The sequence below is a fragment of the Gossypium hirsutum genome, chromosome A03 (assembly GCF_007990345.1).
Source record: "Gossypium hirsutum isolate 1008001.06 chromosome A03, Gossypium_hirsutum_v2.1, whole genome shotgun sequence".
Lineage (NCBI taxonomy): Eukaryota > Viridiplantae > Streptophyta > Magnoliopsida > Malvales > Malvaceae > Gossypium > Gossypium hirsutum.
Window position 1 is genome coordinate 50876018 of NC_053426.1, and position 26396 is coordinate 50902413.

Here is a 26396-nt window from a genome sequence, read left to right on the forward strand (position 1 = left end):
TTTCCTAAGTGTTAAGATAGACTTGTCTATATACACTTTGGCCAACTCTTGTGTAAGCATCAGTATATGCATGCCTAAGGAAACGCTTAAAAAAGTATCAGTTTTGCCCAATACTATGCCAGCAGTTGTTATACATTTCCAAACTATATAAAAGTGTTGTTATAAGAAAACCCTAAGATGACTCTTTTTGAACCATGCCGACCCTTTTTTTGGTTGTTTAAATTTGTATCTTTAAACAACCTTTTAGGTGTTGGAAAAATCTATTATATTCCAACTTTTTAGAAAGAGTTGGGAAAATATAATCTATCCCAACCTTTGTGTCACACCCTAAACCCGGTCTAGACGTTATAGCCGAATCTGAAGAAGTAATAGAGAATGGGTCTAGTTACCTAAAATCATTTCAGTTATTCAACTCATATACTTTATATCCATTTTCGAAAACATTAATTAATTAGTTATTTGCCAAGACCTATTTTACAGCGGAAGTCTAACAAAACTGATGCATTTTAGAAATCCAATTCGTATTTTTAGAAAAACCTCTTTTTGCGGAAAAAACCATCGGGTTTAATAAAGTAATTTATCAAGGCATGCAGATTATCAACAAACTAAAATTAGCAGTTAATAGTCATAAGGTCCAAAGAGTCCCAGAAATTACAAGTCTCAAATGAAAACCAAAATCATAAATGAAATAATAAATTGCCAAATTTAAACTATTTACAATCGAGTGGTCACCGCTGAGTCTCTGCCGCTCCGATCCGTCTAAGTCTGTAGATTACCTGAACAGAACAGACAAACAAAGGTGAGTTTTCGTAAACTCAATGTATAACTGAACAGAATTAAACATGTAAACATACAGAGTCATGTACACCGTCAGATACTCATCCAGATTCAGATAACATTCTCAGATAACAAATACAAATTTCAGATATGCAAAATCTTACTCCTATCTTTTACACACCAACTCCGACCATCCCATCACACCATGTGGGGTTTAAAACACTCACACATCCCTACACACCACATTGTGTCATTACGACACATATCAAAATATATTTGCCAAGCTGCCAGAATATAGGCGATTAACGCCGAACAGAATACTTCCTCCTCATATACAAATCCCACCCCCAATCAGATATAGAAAACAGATAGTGAAGAAGCACGACACTGGTGATCTCATTTGGAAGAGAATTAAGCTCACTTCCACCCGCAAAGCCAACGCCAAGAAGCGTCTCCATCGCGTTTGGCAGGTTCTTATACCCTTCTCTTTTTTTTAATGCCAAAACCTTTCTTCTTCTTAGGTTTTTGCCTTGCTGCTTGATTCTTTATGCTCTCAATTGATTCACTTAGTTGTTGGGAAATAGTTAGAATTATAGGGAAAATATGAACTATGGAAGAAGGTTGTGAACAATTTCAAGTTAACATTTGATAGTTTATCACATTTAGAGCTTAGTTGCAAATTACGTATCCACAAGTAATTGCACAGTCAATCATACATGCTTAAGATAGCTTTGAGAGTTTAACTTCATTTGGTATAATCTCTTGTTAGTTTAGATTTCGTCTTAGGATTATTTACTATTCATTAAAAATGTTTTCCTCTTTGCTTTGTATGTGTGTGCATGTGTACCTTTCTTGTAGCTCTTACAAAACAGTTCTTCCATTTTATGGCCACTGGCATGTGTCTGCTGAAGTTCTGTTTGTTTTGTTTTTAAAGGGGTTTTGTGGTTGGCTTGTATTAGATTGTGTTTACTTTTGAAGTGGACTTTGGATGATGGATTCAATCCCTATTTTACACTTGCTATTTGTGAAAAACATTATTATGAGAATAACATTATTTAAATTTCTCACATTAGGTTGCCTACTTACTATGAATTTATAGTCATGGTGGCACTTGGACAAGAGAATCATCATATATTATCTTTTTTTTTTCAAATAATTAAATGTTAAGAATATACATTATTTGAATAATAAAATGTTTGATTTACATATTTATGTGAAACTTTTTGTATATTTTTAACTGTTATTCATTGTCCTTTTGTTGTTCTTTTGCTTTTTTCTCTACAACTAACTTTGATGAAAAATTAGAAAAGCTACAAAAAAAATTGAGGCCTTAATTAGGTTCTTATTTTGTTTTTTTGGAACTGATTGATATACCGGTCTAAACAAAAGGGTTGAACCAATTGAATATGAAATTATGTTCATTCAATAATAATCGTTCCTTTTCTTTTGTTTTCTTTAAATTTCTTAAATAAAAGTGGAAATCTTTGCAAAAGCGCTCTGCAAAAGACGAATTTGTTTTTAGGCAATTTCTTCGTTTGTTGTATATAATTCATCCATATGAAATCTTATGTATATGTTTTTGTATGATTGACGAAGAAGAAGATGGCGATGAGTTTAGTTTGTTTAATTCATCTATATGAAATCTGATGTATATGTTGCTTCCTGCTAGTTTATCTGCTGAACTTCTTTTGGTCTTTCGGTAACTGGATTTAGTGAAGAGAATAGTTATCTTTGGATTTAGTAGTTGTAAGTTGTTAGAATATTCAAGTTTGGTCGAAACAGATAAAAAAGTGAAAGAGATATCTTAGGAAGATGGTTACCTTCTAAGTAATTTGGATTTCCTTTTTAATGCAAATTTAATTACATGAACTAACTCAATTAAAGTAGGATTTTTGATAATTTAAATGAAACATAACATTGGATGTTTTTCTAAAAAATATTACACTTATGATTATGATATGCACATGAAAATTCAATGTTTGACATTAAGACCAAAACCCATGTTTGTATCATTTTTTGTCGTTCCTTCCCTTGTTTTTTGTTTTCCTTTAAATGTTGTATTGGATCATAAACACTTGCAATGGATTATTTCAAGGACAGTGAATCAAAGCAGACAAATTCCCATAAAGAAGGTAATAGCACTGAGCACTCTCATGATCTAAGCCTTAACTCGGATGGTCCAAAAAGTTTAATAGCAAATAATGATGGGTCATCCCCGAGTTCGGCCCTACGCCAAGAAGAACTTGTGAGTAGGATTGCAGTTTCAGACTGTATTAGCTTTTATGTAGTACAACATCAATATCAATGTCCATCGTCTTAGGTACTTTTTAATTTGTTTACTTTTGTACATTGGATTGAATGTTGGTGGTATGCATTTCGGCTAAATGTTAGTGTATTTTGATTGTGGGATCAATTTTTGTAGTGAATATTCAACCTTTATTTTAATTTTAATTTTAATTTTATATTTTTTAGTTGTATTTAAAGCAAAATTTATATCATTATTCACTAGAATTGTTTATGAAAATATATTAATATTGAAATAATAAAAAATAGAAAAAAAATTTGCCTTAAATGTGTCTATCCCAACCTTTTGAAGGTTGCCTTAGATGGGTCTATTCTAACCCTTTTAAGGTTGCCTTAGAACCTATCTATCCCAACCTTTTTAACGTCACATTTGACGTGGGCATGATTCAACTCTTTAAAGGTTGGTATAGAATTAGACGAGTCTAACCCAACCATTTTAAGGTTGCCTTAGAACCTATCTATCCCAACCTTTTTAACGTCGCATTTGACGTGGGCATGACCCAATTCTTTAAAATTCGGCATGTGTATGCTTTATTCTGACATTTTTTTTTTGTTTTCTATTCCACCCTATGCCAACTTTTACGAAACATCGACTTTGACTATGTTTTTCCCAGCCTATCAATAAAGGTCGGTTTATGTTGAATTATGTCGATGCTTTTTCAAAAGTATCGCGGAACCTATGCCAATTGCACTATAGATGACGTTTTCGAAAGTGTCGAGAAAAGCGTCGCGAGGACCTATGCCAACCTTTTTTGAGTCGTCTAAAGCTAAAAAAAGTGTCGCGATAAGCCTGTTTTGTTGTAGTGACATCATGCATTTCATCTTCAAGATCTCGAACGTTATCACCTCTCCTTTCCATCTATCAGCAACCTGAACCCATTGCAAAGCTCCCTCAACAACCATTTGGCACTGTATCTATAATAGCCCTCCCGACGGAGTCTTCTTAATTGGTTATTGTTTGGCTTGTTGTTGGTAAAATAAGGATAGATGAGTAAGTGAAGTGTTTATCTTAACTAAGTATAGAATTTTGTGTATACGCCATTTGACAAACTCTTAGGTTTGGCGAGTTCTGTAGTTTGCCGAACTCTTTTGTTAAGTATCTACCCAACCTAGATGCTTTAGGCGGACTCATTAAGTTCGCAACCCGAGTGATAAGCTAGTTGGCGTACTGAGTCTGTCTGTGTTCTGTATATACCATTGGGTGTACTATGTGTATGTGTGTGAACCCTTTAGAAAGGTTCAGATGTATTATCGGTAATGCTATGTATGATTTCTCTTTGGAACTCACTAGGTTCATTTGAACTTACTTTGTTACCCTTTTTCCTTCTCAGGTTTGCTGACTGAAGGAAGGCTTTGTTAGAATGACTACGCTAAGTGCTGCTTTTGTCATGAGCCAACTGCTTTGTGTTTGTATCATGCATGATTCATGGAGGTGGTGCATATGAGTATTTTGAAAATGACTTATATAAAGAACTTTTGTTTTGATAAAAACTCTGTTTTATAGTACTTCTATTAAGCATTAAAATCGTGGTTTTAAATTAATACATTTTGTTTAATGAAATTATTATATTTGCTCTCATACGCCAAAATGATTTGAATGTTATTAAAATTATTAATGATTCCATTTAAATCTAAATCCAACTAAATACATTGATTTTTTTCAATTTTCTCAATTTCTTTACTCAGCTTTATATAGTCCCTTTTCGAGGGGATGATAATAGAGACAAAAGAAGGAAGAAAAGATACATTTTATATAAAAAATTTAATAAATTATATAAATTTTAATATAAACTTTAGTTTATAATTCAATTTTTATATTTTTATATGTTTATATATTATTTTTAATAATTTATAATTCTTTTACAATTTTTATGATTTTTTAATATTTTTACTATTTTTCATTATTTTTATATTTAAAAAATATTTTGTATGCTTTTAAATAATTTTTATAACTTTTTACTATTTTTATGACTTATATTTTTTTATTTACAATTTTTATATTTTTATTAGAAAACTAAAGATTAAGTCCTTTGAAAATTTCAATGTCATCAAAGAGTTAGATATTTTATTTGACTCATTCTCAAACAACGTCTTTTTATCAATTTGGAGTGTGCAAAAAGAGAGATTGGGTCGGATGGTTCTTGTGACCTGTGTGGTTATGCCTCTGAAGATATATTACATGCTATTCGTAATTGTTTTGGAGCTAAGAATATATGGTCTGGGATTATACTTACAATTAAGTTTGATACTTTTTCCTTGGAAATGTGTATGAGTGGGTTGCAGCTAATCTATAGAATAATCTTAGGATACATATGGAAGAGGTTGGTTGGAATGGTAGCATAACATATCTGGAAGAACTGGAATTTTTTTATTTTTCAAGGAATAACGTGGAGTGTGAGGAATTGATTAAAGGTTCGTATAGTTGGGCCAAACAATATACCTCTTTCCATGAGGTAAATGCTTCCAGTTGGTGAGCTCAGATCTCAGTTTTACTCATGTTCGGAAATTGGATCCAATTAAACTTTGATGGTGTAGTAAAAGAGAGTTCTGGGTTTGCTATGATTGGGGGAGTGTTGCGTGACAGGTACGGTAGATGGATTCTTGGGTTTAACTTATTTGTAGGAATATGTTCTATTTTAGATCTTGAATTGTGGGGTATTCGAGATGGTTTGATGATTGCACTTAATAAAGGTTTTGACAGATTGAGTATCTTCTCACACAGTCAAGAGGCGGTACTAGTTTTACAGGGCAATTCTACAAATGTATTGAATTCCACTTTGGTTGGAAGAATCAAAATGTTATTGGCTAAAATAGTGCATTGATCGATTCATCACGTATCTAGATAGTGTAATAAAGAGGTTGATAATCTAGCTAAAATGACTACTGGTAATAGTAATGGTTTCCAGTTATTCGAAACGCCTCCAAAGGGACTTGAGTTTTAATTATGAGTAATTTATTGTAATGTTTTTTATTCATAGAAAAAAGATTAAGTCTGATGTTGCCATGTGTCGCTATATAATTGGCCCGTTAACTAATCTTAACACAATCAATGTGGTTTAAAACAGAAATCATTAAACGAGGGACTTAATTGATTTTTTTTATTAATCACAATGACTCAATTAGGTTTGATTAAGCTGTAAACTTAATTATTTTTTTTCTTACGGCTTTTTATACCATAGATTAAATTGTTTAGCTCACTTAAATGTGATTTTGTATATTAAAAGATGGTTTTTAATATTAAATAGAATATATAATTAATAAATTATATTATGTTCTTTCTATAAAAGGTTAAATATTCAAATATGATCAAATTAAAAATTTCAAATTTGGCTATTAGTCCCTATTGTAATCACCCAAATTCCCGGGCACCGGAAAAACGAGTCGTAGGGCCTCCGTCTTAGGAAATTAAGTCCGTAAATATTTATTAAAAATATTTATGAGGATAATTATGAGTTAAATTAGAGTTTAATTAAGTGAATTTAATTTAATTAAGAGTGACTAAGTAAAATGACCAAATTGAATAAAGTGTGAAAGTTGAATTATAAATTAAAAGAAAATAAAAAGGACCAAAATGGAAATTATGCCATTTATCCTAAGTGAGGCGGCATAAACATAAAAATCTGAGATTTTTATGTGTTAAAATATATATTAAATTATTATTATTAAAAGTAAAGTAAATAAAAAGGAAATAAAAGAAAAAGAAAGATAGAAAAGAACATAGAAGCTCACGAAACAGAGAAAGAAAGGAAAGGAAAAAAAAAAGGGAAAAATTGGAGAATTGAAGCTTGAAAGTTAAATTGGTAAGTTAATTAAGCCCTTTCCTTTCTAATTTTGGTATTTTTGAAGCTTTAGAGAAAGGTTTTCTTGAATTCATGAGAAAATATTGAAAATTAATGAAGGTTTGATTAGGGTTTATGTTGAAGAAATGATGAAATCAGGGATTAATTTGATAAAATTTTGAATTTGAATGGAATTAGGGACTTAATTGTAAAACAAGCCATAAGTTTTGAGTTTTAGGAATTAAATTGAAAGAAATTCGGAATTATAGAAAAATGATGAAAATTTGATAGTTATATGAATATTTTGATGGAAATTGAATAGAAATAAGGTGTGAATTGGTGTTATAAACTTGGTTATTAGCATTTTACATCAAAACAGTTTTAGGAAGTAACAATGGTCTGAATTTGAAAATTCACTAAAAATTGTAGGAATTGAATTAGAGAATGAATAAGATATGAAATTAAAGCGTATTGGGTCTAGTTTCTTATAGTGGAAACAGTGTAAGCAATGAATTTATGAATCAAGAGATATTTGAAATTTTGTAACACTGGTTCAGGGTGATTTCGAGACACTCTGTTTTGACTTTGGAAAACCATTAAAAATTGTAAAAACATTATTATGGAGTATAATTTATATGTGTGAACTCCTTAATTAATCTAGTTTTAAAAAAAATAAATAAGAACCTTATTCGAGTTCTGTACAATGAGATAATTGATTTTTAGTAGAGAGAGGTCAGAACTGTCGAATGGAGTAACAGGGGAGTATTTAATGAATAAACTGTACTAATTGGCTAGACCAAAAATTCTGAAAATTTTATGGTGAGAAGATATATGAGTGTAGTTTCAAATAAAATTTACGGATATTAATTTAGAGTTTCGTATCTCAAGATATAAATAATTTAGTAACAATGACTCAAACAGACAGCTTAATGATAAAATTATATATCTAAAAAAAATGGTCAAATTTGCATGTTTATACTCATGAATTAAATTGGATTGTATTATATTAATTAATTATAATTATGCTAATTTTCGTAGCAAACAAAGGAATCGAGGCATCCAATACAAAGGGGAAAGAGAAAGTAGTCGAGGAATAGCTCGGGGAAAATTGGTTTGTATTATCATAATTCATAGTATTTATTATTGCATATTTAGTTGTAATATATATATATGAATGTGCGTGAAAATGACTTGAATGTGAATTGTTGATTAGTTGTGATTACATTGAGAAATATAAGAGAATTGATTGAAATGTGAAAATGTTTCGAAAATGGAAATATGATCGAAACCCTATTAATTAGTCGGGCTTAGTGGATATAATTGGCATGCCATAGGATTGGAAGTGTTCAGGGATTCTTCGACCTCGAGTCGATGAGGCACTAGGTGTGCGATAGATTTACTTCGGATAGTTTCGATGAGGCTTTGGTAGCCACATTGCTTCGGCTTGGCCGATGAGGTACTTGGTGTGCCATAGATCTGATTTACTTCGAACTATCCAATGAGGCGTTGGTCGCCACTCTGGTGTGTTTGGTTGGATCCGCGTATCCACCTTGGTCCGAGTCAGGTTAATAGGGCCTATAAGTGAAATGAGAAAAATTATCTGAATCTGATTATCTGAATTATCGAATGAAAGGTGAAAGAAAATGATGATACGAAATGTGAAAAGAAATTGTGTTGTGAAGTTGAAAGCATGAACTTTATGTTTATGAATTATGTATACATGAAAGTGTTATGAATTAAGTGTTTACATGTTGGTGAAAATTTTATAATCATTTGAATGACATTAATATGACATGAATTGGCATATTCAATTGACTACTTGTGCATTTCTGTTTTAAACTTGATTTGATGTTATGAATTGAATTATGATAATACCACTGAGTATTTTCAATACTCAGCGTACGGTTGCTTTCCGTGCGCAGGTTAGGTAAAATAGAGTCCGGTTCTGCATTCAAAATCATCTCCGACTCCAGCTCATTTTGTGGTAAAAAACTTATATTTTGGTAATGTGGCATGTACTAGGTTTTAGGTGGTCATTTGTATATATTTAATGTTTTGAATGTAAAAGATGGTGTATAAACTTTAAGGAGTTTGAGTATAAAGGGACGATTCCTAAGTTTATGAAATGAATGGTATATAGTTACATGTTATGTGGAAGTGAATTGGATCGGTTTGGATAATTGTGTTTAGTGTTTCAGGGAGGCCTGTAGAGTTAGGATTCGAATCCTAACCCCACGAAAGGTTCATATTAGGTCCGTAGAACCTCGGTAAGGGTAATTAACCTTATTTTGAGTATAATTTTGTGGTTATTTTCGATTTGTAATAATAAAGTTTGTCTGTTTTCGATAATGCCCTGTAACCCTATTCCGGGGACAGTTTGGGGTTAGAGGGTGTTACACCTATACTATGTAAAAGTTGTGGATTTAATTCTTGTACTTAAATTTGGTCAATTGTAGTTCTTATACTTTTTAAATTAGTCAATTTTAGGCCTTGTACTTTTGGAATTTTAAAATTTTAGTCCTAACCCAAACAATAGCAATTGATTTCTACTACTAGCCCTAAACTATGTGTAAACATATATATTTGATCCTTATTCTTTAATTTGATCATTCTTAGTTCCTATGCTTTTTGAAATTTGAAATTTCAATCTTAATGCAAAACAACAGTCATAAAATGCATAAATTAATTTTTTTGTGAGTACTATGTTGAAACGGTACGTTGACATGACATTACACATGTTGACGCGTGATCGTATTCTTGAATTCGATTACAATACGCTATATTTTCTAATTGTTTAATTCTGAATCATCCCGATTTAGCATTCAAGGTGAAATTATGGATAATGGAAACTTGGTAGATGAAAATGAAGAAAAAATAGGTTGGATGGATGACTTGCACGAATCAAACACTTAGAAATGAACCAACGATATGAAAGATGTGACCTGATTTCTATAAAATGAAACAAAAAACAAATTTTTGAAGAAAAAGAAGTAAACTGTGACCCACTATTTAGCAAAATAGGAACCATCAATATATTAGAATGTCACACTTCAGAAAATAAAGAAAGATTGGAAGTGATAAGTTTAAAAAGAAAGGGTTTGACTCCACAAGGAGAACCTTGATAAGTCTAGATAAGTTAGACCTAGATCAAAGCAATAAAATTCTCACACAAAACTCAGAAATATTCATTTATCCAATCAAATATCTGTTTACAGGATATTATGGGCACTTTTGTGATTATTCAAATGCTTCGGCCATTAACTAGCATTATTACAAGCACTAATTTTGTTTTTAACTCTTGTAGAGAAGCCAATGAGTCATGTCTCTTCATTAGAATCTGATGTAGTTGAAAAGGCATGCCAGCTCTCCTTAATGAAGACTTAATGTATCCTTAATGTGTTTAATTGATGTCCGTTTAGCTCCCTTGAAACCAAATTATAAAAGCTTATGTAGCATCCTCTTAAATGGCATTATGATGAAGGTTAAAGACTCCAAAAACGTTCAGACTTGAAGAGTCTCCTTTGGTCCATTAAACAACCTCCATAATGTTCTTTAAAAAGCTTTGAAACCGTCCAACTTGAAGAGTCTTTAATCATATGAAAAGTCACCTGCAAAATAGATATTTAAGCATTAAGCAATAACTTAAAACACTTATAACAACAACATATTTAATAACACTCATGCACACAAATTAAATGAACATGCAACTTAAACTATACTTGAAGTAATTTAACAAATGAGATGATTTAATGCATGACTTATTTAATATGAAAAACACATAATGCAAGTCTTAATTGATGCTAATGTATTAATGTAAAGCATTAACTAAAGATGCATTCAATAAACAAGAAACATAATACATATTTTAAAAGATGTAGATGTATTAATGCAAAACATTAAATACAAATGCATTTAACAAACAAAACACATAATTAAAAACTGAAGAGTTTGTTCAAGTTAATCAAACTGTCACATGCAATACATTACATGGAGTTGGATTGTTATCTTGAGTCCAATAGAAATTGGACTTCTCGTGCTCGGTCCAAACTTGCTAAATCAACCCTAGCACCGCCTCTTTGAGCTTCTTAGATCTAGCTCAAGTCATAGGCCCAACAGGAATTTCAATTGGATGTCTTCTTGAATTCTCCTCATCTTTCAACCCGATTGGTATAGGCATGGACGACTTTGATTTTGTTCCAGTCGATTCTTCATCAGACGCTCCCGTGCATGTATCACATATGGTAATATTTTTTTCGCATAAGATATCAAAAATAATAGAAGTTAACTTAATTTAATAGCTACCATTTAGTAAGGATTGAAATTTCAAAATTCGAAAAGTACAAATACTAAAAATGATCAAATAAAAGCATAAAGACTTAATTCACAATTTACGTTTAGTACAAAGACTAATAGCAAAATTTAACCATTTTTTTTCAATTTAGTTAATAAAGAATTTCATATAATGCAGTAGATTGATTCGTTGATAAATTTTCGATTCAATTAATTAAACCAAAAGTTTTGATCCAATTTTACAATGGAAATTTGTAAAGTCTATTCAATTAGATTACTATAAAATTTTACTATTAGTTTTTATATTATAAGAAAGTTGTGAGTTTTATGTCAGTACTTTAATTTAATCATTTGTAATCTATGTCTTCTTTTAAATTTGAAATTTTATTCCTAAACAAACAAAAAACATTAAATTAAATTAGTCGAGATCTTATGTGATAAATATATTACCACATGTGTAACACTATACAATTTGCTATTTCCACACTCACAAAAAGAGTTTTACCATATTAATTCATAGATTTAACTGTTACCATTTTAATTAGTATTGAAATTTTGACATTAAAAAATTATAAAGATTAAAAATATTAAATTAAATAACAATTATTAAATCCGTAATTTACACATAATAGGATATTAATAATAAAATTTAACCTACAAGGCGATATTGGGTTAAAGGGCCGGTTATGTTTAATGGGCTGAGTCCAGAAACGGAACTTTTCATCATTGACTTTTTTTTGCATTAAACAGAGTTTTCCTCGGTACCCAAATTTGGCAAATTTTAAGAACCGTAAACTGATTGAAGAAAAGATACGCCAAATCAAATCACTGACTAAAATCAAACTCAAATGCGATTCCGAGTTATAGGGTTTTAGGTATTTTCCTTTTCCAGTTAATAATTTTCTTTACTCAGCTTTATTTTTAATCTTAATTTTTTTTTAAAAAGTCCTTTTTTATTACTGTAAAATTTGGGGGTTTAATTGATTTTTAATGTTGTTTTTACAGTGATACTTTGATTCGAGAACTGGAACAATGTCTACTAATTTTTGAAAGCCCCACATTGGCAAAAGCTGAGAGAATTAACTATTTTTTTCTTTTCAGGTATTTTCTGTTTCTTTTTTTTAGCCTTTTATTTTTGGGTTCTAATTTGTGTGTGTGTTTTATTATAATAATAATAATAATAATAATTATTATTATTATTATTATTATTATTATTATTATATTTTCATCTTCTCTGATGTTTCTTAGATTTGCACTGTAGAAATATCCTATTTCTAGCTGATAATAATTTTTTTTTCAATTAATTTGTGTTTTTAAGCTTTATTTTATGTTGGGTCTGTTCTGGTTTACCTTATATTTCATATATTTTTTTCATGATTTGAAGTTAATAATATTTTTGTTTTTGAAAATGAAAAAGAAATTTGAGTAATTATTTTAGTTAGGAATTTATGCCCAGGTATATATTGATTCACAGTTACTGTACATAAATTTCAATTTGTCATTCAGTTGCAAGCTGTTGAGTGCTTATTGTAGTTCTTTCACTATGTTACTCGGATTCGGGTGTGTTAAAAGGAGGGCATGTGTCTAACGTAGGCATGTTTAACTTTGTTGCTAAGTTTTTATCATGAATTTGAAGGGTATTTGGAGGGTTATATTGGAATGCATGAAGCATGAGTGTCGGACATGATGATAACTTGAAGGACAATAAAGATTTGGAAAAGTTGAATAATTGGGGGGGAGGGGAGGGAATGAAATATTTGGTTGAAAAGTGTTACCTTTTAGGAAGTGGTAACTTGTTGTGATGATCATATGTTTAATTGTACATTTAACATTGTTCATCTATTGACCAGAGTGAGTTTTTCGGGTTTCCTTTTCATTGCTTTCAAGTATCTGGTCTTTAAGAGTTTCGATTGTGTTTTTTGTTTTTTTTTTTTTCCCATTTCATGTACATTTTCATTTTCCATCAGTTCAGTGGAGCGAGTTTTTCAGATTTTCCATTTTGTCAATTTCAAGCATCTGGTCCTGTGAGTTCTGTTCATGTTTTCTGTTTCCAGTTCATTGTACATTTTGCATTTTCCATCCATTGAATGGACTGATGTTTTCGGGTTTCCATTTCATTTCTTTCAAGTGTCTGGTCTTTATAATGTCCGATCGTATCTTCTGTTTCCATTTCATTTTACGCTTTGTATTTTCCATGGGTTGAATGGAGTGACTTTTCCGGGTTTCCATTTCACTGCTTTCAAGTGTCTGGCCTTTATAAGTTCCGTTGTTGTTTTCTGTTTCCATTTCATTTTGCATTTTTCATCCACTAAATGGAGTGAGTTTTTTGGGTTTTCTAGTTCATTGCTTTCAAATGTCTGCTCTTTGTATGTTCTGTTCGTGTTTTCTGATTCCATTTCATTGTACATTTTGCATTTTCTATTCATTGAATGGAGTGAGTTTTTGGGTTTTCCAATTCATTGCTTTCAAGTACTCTTCATAAGTCGATGTGCGTGAAACATTGCAATAAAAGTTGTACATTACAAACTATGAAACAAGTTGATTAGTTTTCGATTAAAATTTTGGTACAAATTACCATGAATAAAAGATTTTCTGAGTACAAAATTGTTTTCCTCTTGGTATTGGACTTTTATGTGGAATGACAACTATTTTCTCATCCATGAAGGGACTGAATTTCAATAAAGTAAGAAAAACTATGTTGATAAATGTACTTAGAATTTCTTTGTATTCTTTTGTTCCGAATAATAAAACGAAGATCATGAAAATTCTTATGGCTTTTCTTTCTTCAGGTACAAAGAAGAGCATCGAGGTTGGGATTGAAGAAACATTTCACTTGTTTTTTTACAAAAATGACAATGAAACCATCAAATAACATTTGGATTCGACGTCAGCAGTGTCCATGCGGAGATTGGAAGTGTTATGTTAAGTATGAAGGAGATGATCAGACATCGGTAAGCTCTCAGCTAATAAAAAATGAGACAACTTCAACATCGTCATCATCAGAAGCTGTCTTTATGCCATATGTTGGTCAAATATTCAAAACTGATGAAGATGCTTTTGAGTACTATAGCAATTTTGCACGGAAGAATGGGTTTTCAATACGGAAAGCACGGTCCACAGAAAGCCAGAATTTAGGGATCTACCGACGGGATTTTGTCTGTTATCGGTCGGGGTTTAATCAACCAAGAAAAAAGGCCAATGTGGAGCATCCAAGAGATCGGAAATCAGTGCGATGCGGATGTGATGCGAAATTGTATTTGACAAAAGAAATCGTCAACAGTGTGACTCAATGGTACATTTCACAATTTAGTAATGTCCATAACCATGAATTGTTGGAAGATGACCAAGTACGTCTGCTTCCGGCATATAGGAAAATTCAGGAAGCTGATCAGGAAAGAATTCTTTTACTCTCCAAAGCCGGGTTTCCTGTCAATCGCATTGTGAAGGTGTTGGAATTAGAAAAGGGAGTTCAGCCCGGACAATTGCCCTTTATTGAGAAGGATGTTCGGAATTTTGTACGGACTTGTAAAAAGTCTGTTCAAGAAAATGATGCTCTACTTACTGAGAAAAGAGAGAATGATACATTAGAATTTCTCGAGGCCTGCAAGGCTATGGCAGAGAGGGATGCCGATTTTGTTTACGATTATACAACAGATGAAAATAGTAAGGTTGAAAATATTTCATGGTCATATGCAGATTCAGTCCGTGCATATACTGTGTTTGGTGATGTGGTTACCTTTGACACCACGTATCGATCTATTACCTATGGGTTGCTTCTCGGAGTATGGTTTGGTATAGATAATCATGGAAAGCCAGTTTTTTTGGGATGTGCTTTACTGCAAGATGAAAGTTTGAATTCTTTCGCTTGGGCTTTACAGGTTCGTGGACATAATTATTTGTTCCCAATCTGTAATTGTCTTATTGTCTATTTATGGCTTTCTTCTTTTGAACAGACTTTTCTTCGTTTCATGAGAGGTAGATGTCCGCAAACAGTCCTAACCGATATTGATTCAAGCCTAAGAGACGCAATTGCAAGGGAATTGCCTGATACAAAACATGTTATATGTTCATGGCATGTTCATTCGAAATTATCGAGTTGGTTCATGCCGTCGCTTGGATCACAGTATGAAGAGTTCAAAGCCGAATTCGATATGTTGTGTCACTTAGAGGGTATAGAGGAGTTTGAACATCAATGGAATCATTTGGTTGCCCGTTTTGGACTTGCCTCTGATAAGCACATAGCTTTATTATTTTCATATCGAACATCCTGGCCACTTTCTTACATCCGAAGTTACTTTCTTGCTCGTTCAATGACGGCTGAGTTTTATCAGTCTTTGGATGAATTTTTTAAACGAATCTTGAGTGGACAGACATGTTTACAATTATTCTTTGAGCAGGTTTGTTGGTTAGGAATGTAAGAGAAACTTTTCCCTGTTTATTAAATACCATATGTCTCGAACCACGTTTTAAACATTTGCTTTCGGCAGGTTTGGTTTGCTGCAGATTTAAGAAACCGAAGTAAAGAAGCATTGCAATACATGCATACCAAGACGTGCTTACCAATTGAAGAAAACGCAAGAAGTATTCTTACACCTTATGCATTCAATGCATTACAACACGAGATTGTGCAATCGATGCAGTATGCAACAACGGAATTGGCAAACGGATCATATCTTGTACGACACTATAAGAAAATGGAAGGTGAATATCTTGTGATTTGGATATCACAAGATGAGCAGATTCATTGCTCGTGTAAGGAGTTTGAACATTCCGGGATATTGTGCCGGCATTGTCTTCGAGTACTTACAGTGAAAAACTATTTTGAAATCCCGGAGAAATATATTCTGTTCCGGTGGAGATTGGAGAGTTCATTGGTTGCTCTGGAAGATCAAAATGGCCAATGTAACAGTGATGAGTATGCTCAAGTCTTTCATTCTCTAGCTGCAACTCTTTTGACTGAATCACTTTTTACAAAGGAACGATTCAATCATGTTCATCGGGAACTTACAAGACTCCTCGAGCATGTCCGGAACATGCCAGTATCTAACGAGTTTGCTTCGAATATGGCAGCTAACAACATCAGTGAGTCATAGGTTTGGTGGTACGAAATCACAGCTAATAGATTGACTTGGAGTTTGCTGGCTTGTTGGAACATTTCGGAGCTATACACGTGATTTATAATACATTCAGCTGTAAAGGTTGGAATTCAAAAGATATTGGGGTATGTGGAGGATGAGATACACAAGTGGTGAATTCTTTTGATAGATACTAGACATCAAAACACTGTGAAAACAACATAGAGATGGGAATATACTGACTTTTTCATTCTCTTTTCACAGATCATTTTTCAGGTTTTAAGGTTGGTATCATATATTAAGTTTAATAGTTTTCCCTTTTTTCTTTTACCTGGTAAGACGTCATCGAAAACTTTATCAACATCACATGTAAATATGCCAACTTTATATAATTCAATTTTGGGGGGCATACAGAGGAATTTGGATGTGGCATATATGTCTCGTATCGGAAGGTTTTCGGAGGATGATGTGTATGATTATTTATGAAAAGTATAAGAATGTAGTTTATCGTTTGGTAAGGGATTTCTTGCCCCTATTATAATTCATTGTCGGCCTTCATCTATGTATTTTCCTTTTCCTAATGAAAATGACAGCATGCATATTATTCCTTTACTTGAAAAATTCGATAAATTAATTTTTATATATTAGATCAAAAAATAAATTAATTTTTCTGTAAAAGTTCTTATTCATTTCTAATGTTAGTGTGACATGCAAAGCATACCTTACTCTATTGTACAAAGGTTAAATTACCCATTTTTATTTTTTATTTTGAATAAAAGAGACAATACAATTGGACTCTTACCGGTACTTTTACCAAAATATACCCTTTTTATATATGCAAAAAAATAATATTAGAGAAATAATTAATTGCGTTTGGCACGCATCGGACAACTTTCTGGACATACATGAAAATCTTCAAAATAAAATATGTATAATGTATATATTTATGTCGGATAAAAACCCAAGACTGAGTCTAACAAGAGTAGCATAGTCAGCTACAACACTAAACAACAAACAAAAATGTTAAAAGACAGCAGGATTGAAGCAGAAGCATCAATGGCCTTTGAGTTTACCCTCTTCAGCCATCTTTCTACGTATCTCATGAGCTGCATTGAAAATGCCAAGCGTGGGTTGGTTGCATACGAAGCACTTCTTATTCTTCGCATGATGCTGAAACAGACACAACCAAAATGCAATTGCTTCCTTTTACTTTCGAAAGAAATCAATACAATGCACTCAAAATCAAATCCAAAATCGAACCTTTCGATTTGATTAAAAGTTAACATTTAGAAAATACTCTAATTGTTAAATAGATATAACTAATAATATAAATATGTTGTACCAAAATAATAATAAATGTATTTGGCTTGATGACATCATTTCCACATAATATTAATTGATTAAAGGTTCGAATCTCATAAACTACAAATAACAATTTTTCACCGGTTAAACCAGATAAACATCTTCCTCAGTGATGTCAAGGCGAGCGCCTAGTGCTCTTTTCGGCGCCTTTGTTGCAAAGCCAGGCACAAAAAAAGCGTGCTTCACTAAAGAGTCCTTCCATTCTCCTGTTTATTTTTTCTTATTTTGACTTTTAAAAGAAAAATATAATAAATGACTTTTTAATTAATTATTGACGTAATTTTATTATATAAAAACCTAATTAACTCTTAAAAGTTGAAACTTTTAAAGAGAATATAAAGATGAAGGAAATTTGGAGCTAGTTTCTGATGATGATATTTAATTTTTTCCTCATGTTGTTTTATTTTACAATACATTAAGTAAATTATTAAACATAAACTATTGAACAATGTTTTGAATTTATAGATTGAACTATATTAAAATTTATCTATCTTTTACTAATTAATTAATACTTATTATTTATATGTACTAGTTACATATGTTTTTATAAAAATTTTACATGCATATTTATATTTATATGCTTGTGCCTTGGTTTACTCAGGTGAGCGCTTTTTTTGCCCAGCGCCTCGAGTGCACCTAGCGCTCTTGACAACTTTGATCTCCCTAGGGTTAATATACTATATCGGATTGGACAGCCTATCATTCCCTACTCAACCGGTATGTCCGGAGGGTAAGGTATGGTCTTTTGATCACTGAGTAAAATGTAAACCATATTGAATCATATGACATGAAATACTAGATATTGACATGGCACAAATAAGACATTTAAGGAAAAATAAAATTAATCTACACGAAAGGGCATAAGAGGGTACCTTTAAAGCACAGTGCTCGCAGAAGTAGTGCTTGCATTTAGTAACAACAGGATCAACAAATGGCTGCCGGCAAATAAAACAGGCAAAGGGCAATGTATCATCATCATCATCATCACTCTGAACTACCCCTGCCTCATCATCGTCATTCCCCTCACCCAAAGCAAGATTTCTTTTCCTTGCTTTCTCTGCTTCTTCCCACTCTTTCTCTAACTGCCACCCAGACTTGTAATCTCCACGATCATGCATAAACTTACATGAATCTCCATAACCACAGTAACCGGTTTCTTTGTAGTCTTTACAGATGTCGGGTTGATAATCAAATCTTGCTGAAACCCTGATGTGGGCAGAAGCTCTAAGAGGTCCATGAGAGCCACCTGCTTTCTCACTGGCAACGGTTTGTTCTCTTCGAAATCCGGCTTTATGATCCACATAGCCATGCATTCCAGTGTACAATTTTTCTCCCCCAGAGATTGTGCTTTTCCCCTTCAAAGCATCCTCTGCTCGTTTAAGAACTTTCTCACGTATAGCTCGAGCATCTTTTGTAAACTCAGTCTCAGTTTCTAAGATTGCTGTAGCTCTGCTATCATTTTGGACTTGAATTTCCGTGGAAGACTCAAATTGAAAAACCGGCTTGTGAGATTCAGTACTTGATTCAGTGGCAGTAGCACTCTTGGAGGATCCAGTTGAAAAGTACAACTTATTGTCAGGCTTCGAAGCCTTTTTTTGATTGTGCAACAAAGATGTGCCATTTCTGGAGTCTTCATCTTCATCCTCATTTATTGTCCTTTTCCTTATGTTTTTGCCCTTCGTTGGCTTCCTAAAGAAGTTGCAGACTGAAAAACCAAAGAATTAATTAATGGATCTATGAGAAGATTTATGGCTACACAAACCATTGAGGGTGGTTCTAGATCTAGTCCAAAATGAACTGTCATAGGGGATCTTTTGAAGCCATTTAGTTCAGCAAATGGTAAGGTAGCCCATAGATGGGGAGCAACTCCATCGATGGGTGTTTTAACTATAAGTAAATATCCATATATAGCTTCAAGAAAAAAAATAAAAGAAAGGACAAAATTTACCTTGTTCAGATTGTTGAGGTTCTGTTTCAGATTGCCGAAGTTCTTTTCCAGGATCCTGGGGCTCGCTTGAATCAGCCATCTTAACGGACAGAAAAGAACAAAGGCTTATAGATTCCTTGCCTCAACCAAGATTAACTTTAATTTGACCACGACTGGTGCTCCAAGTGGTTTTAAACTAAAATCAGTCAAAATCCTTACCATTATTAATTAAAACTAGCGAGACATACATGATCGACAAACTAACTGGTGTCCTAACTAAATATCTACATATATTATATGGAAAGGCTAAGTGCTCAATTCAGGACCCAATTGTATACAAATAGGAATTGGATATAAATCGAGGAGTGAGAGGGATCTAAAAAATGGAGTAAAAGAGGAACCCTCAACCCCAACTTGTTTTGCAGAGCTTTCGATTTTTTTTTTCTTATTTGTTTTGAAAATCATGATACTTGTCCAACTTATACCTACAAAGCAGCCATAACAACATTCGTTTCACATGTATTAATTTCACCCAGAAGGTTTTCATTAGTCCCAACACCAAAAGCTTAAAGCTTTTTATGCGTTATTATTGAAAAGTAATTTCAGCACTTCTTCAAAATGTAGGGTTCTAAATTAGAGCATTTAGCCTCATCAAAATGATACTAAAATTCATACATACATCAAAGATTTTCAAAACATAATACTTCTCGACATTTTATGACCCTAATCATAACTATAACCACAATTACATTAATAATGATTGCAAGTGTCGATTTTATCAAGAATACAAAACTTACAACGATGGTACTAACGATGGAAATTGTGAACAATTTTATTATAAAAATAAAATAAAATGAAACTCGAAAAAACTTGCAGCAGAAACATAAAAGCTATAGAAGCTAAATAAATCTAAATAGAAATCAAACATTCCTTGATGAATAGTAAACCTAAAACTTGAAATCAAGAATTGAAGAAGCTCAATTTCTACTCACCTAATTTAATGGAAAGAAAAACCAATTGATAGGACGGCAGCGATAGCGGCTTCAGTTGAGAAAAGGGCGTAGCGAAACGGCGAGAGAAAGAGGAAAAGAATGTCGGCGGCGACAGAGGACAGTGGCGGCGCTATCGGCGGCGAGTGGTGGAAGAAAGAAAAAATTTCGAGTGGACTGGGGCTGGAAATGTCTAAAATTTTAGGGCCAATATAAATATGAAAACTCCCAAATAGAATTTGTTGCGGTCGGATATTAAAGGGTTAATAGACTATTTGGTACCTGAGTTTCGCATTAATGTTCAATTAAGTACTTGAGTTTGACTTTAATTTTTAATTTGGTACCTGACCTACCTTTTTGTCTTTATTAAGCTTTTATGTTTTTTTACTAGAGCACATGTGTAAAATATTTATTGAGCCATATGATGTCATTTGATGTGGATATCAAATTGAACATTAAAGCTAAACTTAGATGCTAAATTAAAGTAAAAAAAATTAGATACTAAATTGAACATTGAATCCAAACTTGGGTACCAAATGGTTATTAACCTGTATTTTAGACCAATAGTTTTTTTTTTACTTCAAGAATTTAAATCCTTAACTTAAATTATTTTTTAGGTTAGTATATGGTACATTGAAAGTGTATATATTTTATCCCATAAGCAACCTTAAAAATTGGCATGTGTTTTTATATATATTTATCTTTGAATATTTTACTATACTCATATAAGACACTTGTCATCCCCCTCACTAAACTCCACGAAAAGTGTACCAAATATTTTCACTTATTTTTAACCTATTCATTATTAGGATTACATCCAAGCATTATTATTGAATCCCAAATAGAATCAATTTAAAATAATATTATTTTTAAATATTTGAATCGACTAAATTTAAATTTAAAAATTCAATTTTTTGTAAAAAAAATACTAAATTTATTATACGTAAAATTACAATGAAGTTGGATATTTGAATTTATTATCTATATATACTATTATTTAAGTATTTAATTGAGTTGGTATCACGAGTTAGCAAGATTGCAACTTAATTAGGATAATTATAAAAATATCATTTCATATTTGAAATAAGTATTATTTAAGGATACTTTAAAGTTTTATTAAAAAAATAAAAAAAATATGCACAAAGAGGGAACTGTTGCACTCAAGATGGCCAAACCCTAGTCGTCGATTTTCTAGAACATTTTCTGAAGAGCTCAGTGCAAGGGAGGCCGAGCAAGTGGGAATAAATTCTTCCAACTATAGAGTTTTCCTATAAAAATGATGTGAATCAACCTAGGTTAAGTAAGGAGGGAAGTAACCATTTGAAGTGGTGTATGGTAAGAGGATTAACAATAAGGGGAAAATATGGTGATCAAATCTTTGGTTTAAATGAAAGAAGAGATCTTTCTAGTGATTAAATTCCTAAAGGGTTTCAAACGTAACCTTCCGATATGAGGGCGAGACAAAGAAGCCTAAACCCATCCAATGAAGGAAGTGACATTTGCTACAATCAATATCCAAACAACATGTAACAGCCCGTTTTCAGTGAAATCGGAATAGTAGTTTTGGGACCACAAATTCGAAGTCGGAAAATTTATTTTATTATTTTATGGTCTATAGTATAATAGAAATACCATATAAAAATTTAGATAAGAAATTTTACTGTTTACATGCTTAATTTGATAAAAAAAAGGATTAAATTGCATAAAGTGCAAAGTTGTGTTTTAATGGCTAAAGGTATTAAATAGCTATAGAATTTTAAATTGGAGGTCATTATATAGTATTTAGCAATTAATATTGTTAGTGGATAAGTATGGTTGCTATTATTGAAATTTTGATTAGTTTTTAAGGTTAAATTAGTAAATAGGTAATAAATGATAAATTAAATAAAACAAACTATTATCATCCATTATTATCATCTTCCACAAAAAATTTTAAAAGAAAACCTAGCCATAGAAGTTTGAAATTTCAGCAAGCTTATTTTGCTCAATTAGGTATGAATTTTTGTCTCGTTTTTGATGATTTATATGTTTCCGGGATCATTGTAGCTTAATCTAGCTAGCCAGGGATTAATTTGCAAAACTGTTAAAGTATTAGAGTTTTGTAATTGATGAACATGCTTGAATTTTAAAGTTTGATGATAGAAAATGAATGGTTGTTGTTAGATAAATAATTTTTGAAAAGATTTTTTTGGTAAAATTATCAATTAAAGGCTAAATTGAAAAAGGTGATAAATTTATGGTAAAATTTGTGAATTTTGTGAAATATATGGGCTGTTATTAATATGTATAAAAATTGACTAGGCTTAGGTAAGGGTTAAATTGCATGAATTTCATTTTTCGAGCCTAGGAGGAATTAAAAGTATAGGGCAAAATGGTAATTTTACCAAAATTTCATGTTGGATTAAATTGAATGAGAATTATATTGAAATGAATTAAATTTATTCGTATAGATCCTGTCTTTATTCGTATAGATCATGTCAGACCTCATACAGAGTTAGATCAAGGTAAAGAGAAAATATCAGATTAGTTGCCTCCGTATCCATGTACACTCGTCAAGGTAAGTTTGTGTAATTAAATTGTATATTTATATGTTTTAAATTGAATTATTTTTTTGTGAATTATATAATTGCCATGAATGAATATTGATTGTATATTTTAAAATTACCGAACCCCATTTGAACCTTAGGAATTTGTAAGATACAAATGACATGTCATTAGAGTTACCGATTGCAGCTCTTATAAGCTTACCGTTACTCAGCTCGTATGAGCTTACTGTTGTTCAGCTTAGAGGAGCTTACTGTTTATCGCTCGTATGAGCATACATGTACATGAATTGATGGATTACAGTTCAATACACCTCGTGTGTACCACCCACATATCCAACGATATTCTAAATGGTTCAACAAGCACAGTTCTGTTACGATTTTATATGAGTTCGATACGAACTAGTACAGGCATTTACATAAATTACATGGAAATGATTTATATATGATATATGGATACATGGTATAGATGTTACATGTATATGGAATTTAAATAGTGGTTGAATTCATACATGTTTCTTAATATTATATGAATTACATGACTAACATGGTTGTTGAGGATATGTGTTTAGGCTTTGGCCAAATTGAGTTGGATATGTTTTGTATGCTTACCTTAAATGTGATTAAATGGTAAGTTAGTGTAATACCCCCTACCCGTATTCATTGCCGGAATAGGGTACGAGGTATTACCGGAGTTTACGAATTAATTTTTTTTTTAAATTCAATATAACCTATTTATAGATATCTAACCTTCCCTTCAATTTTAAACCAAAAACAATCCACATCAACCAATCCAATTCAACATATTTTCAAGACAGATTAACGCATATAGATTCACGCATATTTATAAGATAACGCCATCACATACCAAAACCATGTTTGTTAACCATACCAATGGCTAACTTTACATTCATTTCACGTTAACATTTACTTTATTAGCTTATACATGCCACTGATTTCCAAAATAAAATTTCTTGATATACCGAAATCTTGAAGTTGATAGTGTGATGTGTCTCCGACCAAATCTGACCTCCGAGCTCTTAACACTACAAAACAGGGAAAAAGGAAATAGGGTAAGCACTTTGTGCTTAGTAAGCTCATGTAACAAGAATTATACTTACCTAATATTTTCAATACAATGCAATAAACATTCAAATATCCATTCAATGCATTATTACCCTAACATGCACAAACTCAACATTCAAGTTAGTACAATAATTTCCATATGTCAATAATATTTATACCATGATTGATGGACTCGTTAATACCATGATTTCTATTTCCTATTTTTTTCCATATTTATCCCGTTGAATTTCTTGGAACTTTCGATGGATTTTCAGAGGTACACTTTTAGTGTACAATTTCCAGGTCCATCAATTCATATTCATATGCGCACATTTCCATTTCAGAGAGCACACTCCCGCAAACCTCATCCTTACAGTGGGATTACCGGTCCAGGCTAAATCCCCTGTAATATAAACTCATAGAGTATTGTCGGGATTACCAGTCCAGGCTAAATCCCCTGCAACGACAATTACTCTAATGAGCTTGGATCTGAATTACCAGTCCAGGCTAAATTCAGACCCTAATTCAGATTACCCGTCTGGGCTAAATCCATTTTACACATATTCTTTAGGAGGGCTATATCAAGATAGGATCACTCGTCCGGGCTAGATCCTTTTTACCGTCAATTCCTTTTCAGAGATCCATCGAATTTTTGCTTTCATTCAACTGAGATTTCTTTCCATTTTTATCAAATATATCAATGTTTCATCAATTTTCATACAATGAACATTCAAATCATATTCACATCAATAACATACATTTCAAGAATTTAAGAATATAATTCAAGTTACACGAACTTACCTCGAGAAATCTACTAATCCCAAACTTTTTCCTTTCCTCGATCTAGCTTCATATTTGAATCTTCTGGATCTAAATAAATAAATTTAATTATCAATTTAATACATTTCATGTTCATATGCAACATTCTCTATAATTCCACTACTATTTATAGTTCATTCAAAGCTGTCTACTTGGATCATAGTCACTAAATTATTTTTATCTTAAGATACAGAACTCAAAATTAGGATCCACTAATTGTCCATAAAACTAGACTCACATATCTTCTTATCATAAAATTTTCAGGATTTTTGGTTTAGCCAATAAGTACAGTTTATTCTTTAAAGTCACCCCTGTTCTGCTGTCTGATAGTTCTAACCCTTATTCACTAAAAATTAATTATCTCTTCATAAAGAATTCAAATGATATTATTGTTTATTTCTCTTAAAAATAGACTCATTCATAATTCTATACATATAAATTTAAGCCCCTAATTATTTTTATTCAATTTTTTATAATTTTTCAAAGTTAGAACAGGGGAACCTGAATTCATTCTAACCTTATCTCACAAAATTTATTATATCTCAAGATTTACAAATCCATTGCTTACAACGTTTCTTCTATGAGAAACTACACTCAATAAGATTTAGTTTCATATTTTTTTCATCTTCTAATTCTATTTCTACAGTTTATGGTGATTTTTCAAAGTTAGTCTACTACTGCTGTCCAAAACTGTTTTAGTGCAAGCTGTTTATTACCATTTTTCCCCTGGGCTTTTAATAAATGATAATATCGTCCCTACTCAATTAGCCTCTCAATTGAGCTGATTTTTCTCAATTAACACTTTATTATATCACCTTAAACTAGTTGTAATTTGGAAATCATAATTTCAGCACTAGACTTTAATTCCAAATATTTTCACAATTAGGTCCTAAAAATCAATTTCTATTAAAATTACCTAATAAAATCATCTCATAAACAAATTAAAGCTTCAATTTCATCCTATTTCATCATAAATTTACAGAACTCAACCATGGTGACTTTCAATTTCATTCATGAGATCAAAAACTAATGAATTTAATAGTAGGACCTAGTTGTAAAAGTCTTAGAAACACAAAAATTACAAGAAATAGGAAAGGATTAACTCACTTGGTGCAAAAATTATGAAATACCAGTTTAGAGAACCCCTCCTATGGCGTTTTGACTGATGAGAATGAAGAAAAATGAAGAGAAATCTAGATATTTCCTATTTAGTCCTATATTTATTTAGTTAATTATGCAATATTCCTATTTTGCCCTTAAATCATCAATTTTCCTGTTGATTTCATGCCCTTTCCGTCCAGCCCAAATAAATTTTGGGTCTAATTTCCCTTTAAATCCTTTCTCATTAAACCTTAAGCTATTTAATCATTCTAGCAACTTTGACACCTTTTACAATTTAGTCCTTTTCATTTAATTGACTACCCAAACATTAAAATTTCCTAACAAAATTTTAATATCACATCACT

General features: G+C 31.8%; 2 protein-coding genes and 1 long non-coding RNA gene across 7 annotated transcripts; 2 read left to right on the forward strand and 1 right to left on the reverse strand.

The window, feature by feature from the left end:
• The first annotated feature begins 6834 nt into the window (after positions 1-6834).
• Positions 6835-9335, forward strand: LOC107894858 (uncharacterized). Its single transcript, XR_001683291.2, has 3 exons — positions 6835-6881; positions 7899-7971; positions 8783-9335. It is a non-coding gene; the product is annotated as an uncharacterized lncRNA (long non-coding RNA).
• Positions 9336-11909: 2574 nt separating this feature from the next.
• Positions 11910-16770, forward strand: LOC107893705 (putative protein FAR1-RELATED SEQUENCE 10). Of its 3 annotated transcripts, none has more exons than XM_041095910.1 (4): positions 11910-12025; positions 12156-12251; positions 13940-15547; positions 15638-16770. In XM_041095910.1, the coding sequence occupies exons 3-4, from the start codon at positions 14000-14002 to the stop codon at positions 16241-16243; spliced, it is 2154 nt and encodes a 717-aa protein (XP_040951844.1). In that variant the 5' UTR covers positions 11910-12025; positions 12156-12251; positions 13940-13999; the 3' UTR covers positions 16244-16770. The 3 variants fall into 3 exon arrangements, with proteins under 3 accessions (XP_040951844.1, XP_040951836.1, XP_016674249.1); XM_016818760.2 differs by lacking the exons at positions 11910-12025; positions 12156-12251 and adding an exon at positions 12416-13833 and having other exon boundaries at positions 13940-15028; positions 15104-15547; XM_041095902.1 differs by lacking the exons at positions 11910-12025; positions 12156-12251 and adding an exon at positions 12414-13833.
• A 369-nt stretch (positions 16771-17139) lies between these two features.
• LOC107893706 (zinc finger CCCH domain-containing protein 1) lies at positions 17140-20735 on the reverse strand. Of its 3 annotated transcripts, none has more exons than XM_016818763.2 (4): positions 20507-20735; positions 19536-19710; positions 18460-19292; positions 17140-17395 (listed from the first exon to the last, which is right to left on the reverse strand). In XM_016818763.2, exons 2-4 carry the CDS (start codon positions 19612-19614, stop codon positions 17279-17281), a joined length of 1029 nt encoding a protein of 342 aa, XP_016674252.2. In that variant the 5' UTR covers positions 19615-19710; positions 20507-20735; the 3' UTR covers positions 17140-17278. The 3 variants fall into 3 exon arrangements, with proteins under 3 accessions (XP_016674252.2, XP_016674253.2, XP_016674254.2); XM_016818764.2 differs by having other exon boundaries at positions 19536-19687; positions 20507-20733; XM_016818765.2 differs by having other exon boundaries at positions 19536-19614; positions 20507-20711.
• Positions 20736-26396: the final 5661 nt, after the last annotated feature.

Excerpts from the sequence above, each read along its gene's own strand:
- LOC107893705 (XM_041095902.1), top strand. The coding sequence starts at position 13,789 with ATGACAACTATTTTCTCATCCATGAAGGGACTGAATTTCAATAAA. Across the intron at positions 13,834-13,939 it reads AGGGACTGAATTTCAATAAA|GTACAAAGAAGAGCATCGAG; the intron begins GTAAGAAAAACT and ends TTCTTTCTTCAG. Across the intron at positions 15,548-15,637 it reads TACAATTATTCTTTGAGCAG|GTTTGGTTTGCTGCAGATTT; the intron begins GTTTGTTGGTTA and ends TGCTTTCGGCAG.
- LOC107893706 (XM_016818763.2), bottom strand. The coding sequence starts at position 19,614 with ATGGCTGATTCAAGCGAGCCCCAGGATCCTGGAAAAGAACTTCGGCAA. Across the intron at positions 19,293-19,535 it reads ACCTCAACAATCTGAACAAG|TCTGCAACTTCTTTAGGAAG; the intron begins GTAAATTTTGTC and ends TTGGTTTTTCAG. Across the intron at positions 17,396-18,459 it reads GCGAGCACTGTGCTTTAAAG|CATCATGCGAAGAATAAGAA; the intron begins GTACCCTCTTAT and ends TGTCTGTTTCAG.